Source organism: Branchiostoma floridae, chromosome 14 (genome assembly GCF_000003815.2).
Source record: "Branchiostoma floridae strain S238N-H82 chromosome 14, Bfl_VNyyK, whole genome shotgun sequence".
Taxonomy (NCBI): domain Eukaryota; kingdom Metazoa; phylum Chordata; class Leptocardii; order Amphioxiformes; family Branchiostomatidae; genus Branchiostoma; species Branchiostoma floridae.
In genome coordinates, this window is record NC_049992.1 from 8563795 (window position 1) to 8571867 (window position 8073).

Below are 8073 nucleotides of genomic sequence, written 5' to 3' on the forward strand. Positions count from 1 at the left end.
TTCTAAGCCCTCTATTCATTTTGACTCCCGCACATAATTTTTACGCTGAAATGTACCAGTAGCAAGGAAGTGAATTTGCTTGTTAATGTATGACCTCATTTTTGCATATGTATACACTGCATAACTGCTGTATGACCATAACTAATATTTGTAAGATGTTTTGAATTTCCATATTGGAGATTTCTTTTGCACAACCACAAGGGCTGTTACCTGCTGACGTATTGATGTCTGTCAGACATCTTCCTCAGTCAGAGCTTTAAACATCAGCAGGTAAGAGACATTATGGTTGTGCAAAAGAAATTTCCAATATTGAAATTCAAAACGTCTTACAAATATTGGTTACGGTCATACAGCAGTTTGTATACATATGCAAAAATGAGGTCATACAAGCAAATTCACTTCCTTGCTACTGGCACATTTCAGAGTAAAAATTATGTGCGGGGTCAAAATGAATCCTATGGTCTATCAACCTGATGAAATTATTTTTGGAAGTAAGACATTTGTTCAAACTCAAAGAAACAGGGTGATACAACTGATAGCTCACACATGTGTCTCTGTCTGCGCTGTAGTTTGTCACGTTGGTTGCACACACCAAATGGGAACTCCTGTCCACAGTGCCGTACCAAAGTGACGGCACGGAACATCATCAGTAAACTGTTCTTTGACCAGCCTGATGAGGATGCTGAAGAAGACCCCAGTGTTCTCAGGGTAAGTGCCTGATGATCTCATTTTGCACCATAACACCATCCTCTTTTCCAAAAGGGATCCTACAGTTTATGTATACAAGGAGCAGAAGGGATTGAACCTTTTTGTTTCACTCTAAATAAGTAGTGTCTTGACTTGTACAAGTTGTAGAAAGGAACAAATTGTGTGTGGTGATGAAAAAAAACTGAAAACATTTTTGTGCACAAGGGCATGTAAAATTACTTCTTACGACTATACATCATTGTTCGATATTATATTGTGTGACTTAACTCCCCAAAAAATTGATACAGTATCTTTAATTTCTATCTAATTGTCTTCATTATGCTACTCACTAGTTGTTGGCTAAAAGGTACACATGTACATTTTTTTTTTCTACAGAACGAGCTCACTGCTGCAAAAGCAAAACTCAGTGAGAAAGGTAAGTTTACAGAAATCCCTAATTGGTTGCCATGCTATTACCATTACACCAAAGTACCTGGCTAGAACCTTGATAGAATATGACTCATCAGGGTTCAAAATACACATACTTAACTTGCAATTTGCACATAATTTTCAAGATTTGCACGTAAGAATATTCTGAACTTGCAATCTTGCATGTTGAAAATACCTGGCCGTAAAAAATACTCTCAGGAATTAGACACACTACTCTTAGACAGAATGGCGTATGGACGTCTGTCTTTTTCCTTCCTTGTTTTTGCTGGTAACTTTCTCTGGTAGCTTCACTAGATGTAATTAAAATTCCCCGATTCAAGCTAGCGGTCCTCATTGCATTCGCCGCCTAGTTGTATTTTGCATGTAAATTTTTCAGATTGCACGTAAAATTTTTGCCAACTTGCAATTTTGCATGTAGCAAAAAAAAAGTATTGCGATCCCTGCTCATGATATTTTTTTCTCTGTGGGTAATATATTGTTCTTACCCTTGGAGTAAGACAATGTATGATTTTATGAATCATTTTCTTCTTTTTCCAGACAAGGAAAAGCGAGATTTGACCAAAGAGAAGGATAAGCTGGAGGACAGACTGGTCACCATCAGGGTCACACTGAACGAGCTGTCAGAGCAGCTACAAGATGAGCAGGACAAAAACAAGACCCTCAAGGTACTGGAGGCTTCCACTTTAGTTGTTATTACTTTTGCCAGAATGGCAAGGCTGTAGCCATTCTGAAATCATTTTCCGTCACCACGATTTTGAATCCTATTGAGCGCCAAAGGCGTGAGACGTTCCTATGGGGTCTGGGGACGTGCTACCTCGGAAAATTTTGCAATCTAGACCCCCTAAAACGCTATTACCTGCATTTTGAGGTGTAAATTTTGCTGGTAGACTAAGCTGTCCAACAGCATCTGCTTGGTGAAAAATTACACAAGGGAGACAGTTTTTATATATATTGATTTGTGTCCGTCACAGAGGATGGAATGGGCTAAAAAAATTTTCCGTTCCCATCTGCAAAATTCTGTCAAAGGACGGAAGGACGGGTGCTGGCTTCAACCTGGAGCATTTGCGCACTAATTTTTTATTAGTTATCAGGCTAGGCAGAATATTAAAGAAAGTGACTTGCCAAGATTGATTTTATTGAAGACTGGGAGAAGTTTTTTGATAGACAGCACCCACTTGTACTGTAAACCCCAAATACAATGCTGGAATATGAAAAGATAAACTGTAACAGGTCAATTTTGTACAGCTTCCTGAAAAGTAGTGTAATACTATTTGAATTCTTTCATTTGTGATAGTGTTTGTGAAAAGTATTATTCTTTCTGCCCTAGCAACAAATGAAGCTGGTAGATATCCACAAGAAGCAGGCACAGCAAGCAGAAGTTGATGCCAAGAAGCTCAGAAAGAAACTTGTAGAATTGGAAAGGTAAGATATTCTCTTTTTCTTTCTTTTTTTCTTTGTTGTTTTCAAAATGTATAATCTTACAGCCAATACAGCCAACCTAACAGTCTAACGTTCTGCTGTGGACTCCCAAACATGGTCATGCAAGCAGAGGTAGACCACGCAAAACATATGTACATCAAATGTGATGATTCTGGCTGCTCGGCTGAAGAACTGCCCAAGGCTATGGAGGATAGGGAAGGATGGAGGAAGAGAGTCATGTCCATCCGTGCAACCAGAACGTCCGGATTATGATGATGTTGAACAGTCTTACTACTAGTACTATTTTTACCAGATGAAGCATTTTTCATGACACAATTCTTTCCGATTTATGTTACCAACAGAAGAATAATTTTGTATGTTCATGTTTAATGTTATACGACTTATGATAATTTTGTATGTTAATGTTTGATATTGCACTTGTTCCCATAGATTACAGCTGTTGATCAAGGGAAGTTCAAGTGAGGCAGAAGACATGATACAAGACATGGGGGAGGGGGCAGAGTCAGCCAGGAGCCTGGCAAGGCACTTAACTGTCCTAAAAAAGTGAGTTCTGTTATCATCCTAGGTATTTCTCTGGAAACTAGAGATTTCCAGACATACAAATTTGGTGGGCCAGGGTTCAATCCCAGGGTCGGTCCCAGTTCAGACATGTTATTCATGCTGGTAGCTAGAGATTGCAATCATCATTTTCAATGTTGACCTTAAGGCTTCAGGCCTCTGCACATAAAAAATGCAACACACTTAAAAAGAAAAGTAGGAGTGACCCAGCGTGCTTGGCAGAAAATGTGAGTCGTTCTGAAGCTGCATAAAACTGAATTATCGACATGCTTCACCTAAATTGCGGACGAATTCAGAAGAAAGAATAAGATTAACACACATTGGTATTGCACATCTGTTAGTATCATTGAATTGCCACAAAGAACCTTGCTTATTTCCCTTCACCACTTGCTTTTAGGGAACACGAGAAAGTGAAAGAAATGAGAAGAAAGAGTGCTGAAGAGGCAGAAAGATATAGAAAGGAGTTGTCCACAAAAAGAGTGCAGGTGGGTGTATTATTCAGTTCTAGAATTCAAACTAATATGAACGAAAAAGGGAAAGCACAGTAGAAGTGGAAAGAAGTTTTCCAATGTTTAAAGTTTTTGGTTCAAATAATACTGGTATGTAAACATGTATTTGTTGTGTCGTACTGCAAAAACTGGGAAAATAGAACCACTGCAAATATTTCAACATTTAAAGTGTTGTGGTATACGTAATTGGTTGGATTGACACAGATTTAGAGACTTGGTACTTGACTTTTTTCATACAGTTAAGAATGCCTTGTTACATTTTTGTACCTTGCAGTGTGCAGAGACAACGAAAGAATTGCAGGTTACACAGGACCAGCTCAGGGATGCCAAACAGCAGATCCAGAATCTCACTGCAAAGAATAAGGTTCCACATTTCTATATACAATTTGCCTCAAATTTTCTAAAGATGTAAGACAAGGTGTAATTTTTTGAAGGTTCAATTGCAATTTTTCACAAACTTTCTGAACACTTCTTGTCTGAATTGTTGTATGTAATTTAATGCACTTTGCGGTGTTGTCTGCCTTTCAGAGCATTTTGTGTGGCGATGTATTGAGCATTCAAGTATATCAAAACGCTCTCTCACATTTCTTAACTGTATATAACCTCCTGTCTGGAGTTGGTGATTCACTACAAATCACCCGGGCGGAGGCCTGGCGAACCTTCGTGTCGTATCAGCCATACAGTGATTTACATCATTCACCATGCCCCGGAGAGGAGATAGGCGCCGCCAGGGGACTGAAATGCCTATTGATACAGTACAACATGTTGTGCTGCCCCTACGGCTGATTAATCAGCCTACGACTGATTAAAAGGCTATGGGACGAACGAACGAACGATATAACCTCCCAGTATGTAATGTTATCCAACTGATGAATGAAAAAGAACAGACAGTCATACATCCAACATTGTTTTTCCATAGATGTTGAAGCAGGAGCTAGCAGAGGGGAAATCTACACCAGGCAGCAGAGCTACAACAAAAAGACTTCTTCTAGAGAGGTGAAACATAACTTTATCTATGATTCAGTTCTTTGTACACAACCAAAAGATATTTACCTACAAACCAGGTATGTGTACAAAAAGTTAACATTGGTTACAGGAATTGGTTACAGTCTCAGGTACCTGAACAAATTGATAAAGTTAACTGTGGCTTTCATTGTCAACAGAAACATGAACTTTTTCTACATTATACCCTCACCTAGGGCTGGGTATCGGTACAGCGTACCGGTACAAAACCGGTTTTTCTTATTGGACCGGTCCAGAAAAACCGGACCTGAAAAAATTAGGTGGACCGGATGTTGGGCCGATTAGAAAATTAACAGATTATTTCATCAGGCATTCACACGTTTTCGCGCTTGCAGGTGGAAGAGAATAACAAGAGTGAAGTAGAGTAGAGTTTATAGTAATTTCTACCAAGTTTTACAGCCAATCGTACAGGTGCAGTTAGCGTTGTAGAATTTTAAAAAGCCAGTGTAAGTCTAATACTCCACCAAACAGATTTCCTTATAGTGAAATGGACCATTAGTATGAGTCATACTGAATCAGGTCCAGGTTCAGGTCCGGACCTGGACCTGATCCTCTGGACCTGAACCGGACCTGGACCTGAATTTTCTGTACCGGTACCCAGCCCTACCCTCACCTATCACTTACCACTTGATTTTGGAGAAAACTTTAGCATTCTATTCTTAATATATGCACAGACTGTTTTCAACATGTCATTCCTTGTATGTATTAGAGAGATTTACTGTAAAGGCAGAAACTTTCGCGGTGGTTTAATGTTCGCGGTTTCTGTGGCAGCCGCGGCAGCCGCTTCCCACCGCAAATTTAAAACCACCGTGAACATTTTTCCATAACAGTAAGAGACTACAGTGCATGGTGCTACCGCAAAATTAAAACCACCGCGAAAAGTCCATTTTCCCGCTACCGCGAAATTAAATCTCCGCGAACTTAAATGCATTTACAGTATTTGAACCCATTGTATTCTATTTTCCTACAGTCCAGCCCCCCTCCTTATCAAAAAGCCTTGCTTGGACGGAGCTATCTATCTGGACGATGAAACAATCATGCCTGTCACTCCTGAGGAGGAGAACTTCACCCAGAGGAGAAACAATGCCAGGCTGAAGAGAGAAAAGAAAGAGTATGTAGTATACTTCATTACATTGATGCTAGTTCAAAGATATGAGGCTTTTTCGTCTTAAATTTGGGTAAAATAGATAGGATGATGGTCGAAAAATGTTTCCTAGCTAGTAGCAAGAAGGTGTTTGAAGGTCATGTACATGTAACTGAAATGTGTTGTAAGTTGTAAGTACTAGTACTTTATTTAAGGTAAAACTAAATACAAAAAAAGTGGGAGCCCAAATCAAAGGAGTGTTTACAGTTTTATTCCCATCATTGCTTTCAGGTTTGATTGGAAACCAGTCAAAACAACATCTGTTGCAGAAACTGTGAAAAAGGTAAGGCATACATTGTATCTGTCTTAACATTTACGGTATGGCCAAGCATCTAAGATACATGTATATGCATGTAAAATACTGGATGTATCTATAGCTATGATAAGTAAGAGGGCAAATGTACATCTAAAAGACTCACTAGCTATTAGGGTGATAAAACAAAAAAGAAGATGAACAGGAAATTTGAGAGAGATTGACACAAGATAGATACACAAATATTCTAATCTAAAATTGCAAATCCTTGCTACTGCGTTATTTATGCTACATGCTCTGTTGTTCACATATAAGGCCTCAACATAACTAAAGTAAGTTTGTAGTTATCTGTACAAAAACGTTTCAAAGCACTAGTAATTGTGTTTGTTTAATTCTATTCAGATTTTCATTAGTGTAATGAATTAAATTCACTATTCTTCCTGGAGTCCATCCAAGTACAAATAATAAAGTTCAAAACATATACATAACGATGCAGAATGAACATACAGGAAAAAATACAGAAAATTGTCTGCATAATTATATAAATGTAAAATGCCTATCTTCCTTGCTAGATTTTCCTTGTCTGTAATGTTGTATCATCTGGATTTCTGCTTGTTGTTTGCAGGACCTGCGGGATATCGGAAACTTTGATCTCAGCCCGTACCCACACCATCAGATGGGAGCCAGGACCATCAGGGAAACAAACCACAGATTTGGGGCTGTACGTTTTTTTCATTTCACCCATAAACCGTAGACTAGTACAAGCGGTGTAAGACCGGGCTGTAAGGTTTGATCTAGGCACACTGAAAGACCCTTCTCTTTTGAAACAAACCACAGATTCGGTGCTGTAAGTTTGACCCGTATGACCAGTAGATGCCTTTAGAAGTGCAAGACTGGGCTGTAAGATTTGATCCACACTGTGATATAGGCCCTACTATACTGATTTTATCCTCAAATATGACATAATGGTAGAGTAATTTGGCATTTTTAGGCAGGTCATATTTAGACAGTTTTTGTACTTTCTGTCTTTTTCTCTTACAGGTCAACAAAGGGTACAATGGCATGGGAGGCCATGAGAAGATACTCAACCTTGTATCCTTTTCATATCATAGTCACTGTCCTGTCACTAAAGGCTTCATTCTAAGTCTTAACCACAGCATAAGTAGTTCAAATATTATGTATTTTTTTGAGTGTGCAAAAAAGGGATTTTCTTTCTTTTCAAATGATAAAGAGAAGGTACTTCTATTCACAGAGATAGTCAATTTTGCAGTGTTTTCAGCTTATACATTACTAAGTGGAACTGAATGGAACATGTACTGTCTACTGAATTTCAAACTACAGTTCAACAGTATTACTAAATGGATGATTTCAACAAAGGCTCTCTATGTTATTATTAAAGGTTACACAAAAAATCCTTGATAAATTCCAACAGCAACCCAGAATAGGGAAACCGCTGCCCAAGAAGTCCAAGTTCGTCAGCAGAAGTCGAGCGTCAGTCCCGTCCAGAGACCCTGCCCTCCCCACCCTGGACGACTTCATCACCTCTTGAAGCCAAGACATCTGTGGTGATCTTAACTGACAGAATGAACTTCAGCAGTCCGTAAATGTTGCAAACTGGACAAATGTTGGAATACTGGACAAAGACTTTGTGATAGATGGCCTTACTTGTCTTGAAGCACTTAAAGCAAATATGATGACTGATTTTCTCACTCTTTCCTATGTTCCCACCAGTAAATGCTTCAGCTCAAAAGGCACTGTCTGTCTGGATGTGCCCTGCTCTTTCAACCATCACCCTTAGTTCCTGACCGCCCTGCTTATGAATATTGATGAGGTTACCCTTATACATGCGAGACAGTTTTTGAAAACGGAAAGCCTATTCTCTGATTGGCTGACAGTTGGTTATGGGGGGGGGCGTCCACAGGAACTAAGAGTGACAGTTCAAAGAGCAGGGCGCATCTAGACAGACAGTTTAGCTGTTGGATGTCCCTGCGTAGCAGGATGGCCATGAC

The 8073-nt window shown here is 39.3% G+C and overlaps 1 protein-coding gene across 1 annotated transcript; it reads left to right on the forward strand.

Annotated features, from left to right (window-relative positions):
• The first annotated feature begins 531 nt into the window (after nt 1-531).
• LOC118431020 (E3 ubiquitin-protein ligase TRAIP-like) lies at nt 532-7724 on the forward strand. The gene is made up of 13 exons (XM_035842091.1): nt 532-708; nt 1084-1123; nt 1675-1802; nt 2465-2559; nt 3007-3120; nt 3533-3620; nt 3919-4008; nt 4564-4640; nt 5638-5778; nt 6043-6094; nt 6690-6785; nt 7106-7156; nt 7497-7724. Exons 1-13 carry the CDS (start codon nt 547-549, stop codon nt 7611-7613), a joined length of 1251 nt encoding a protein of 416 aa, XP_035697984.1. The 5' UTR covers nt 532-546; the 3' UTR covers nt 7614-7724.
• Nucleotides 7725-8073: the final 349 nt, after the last annotated feature.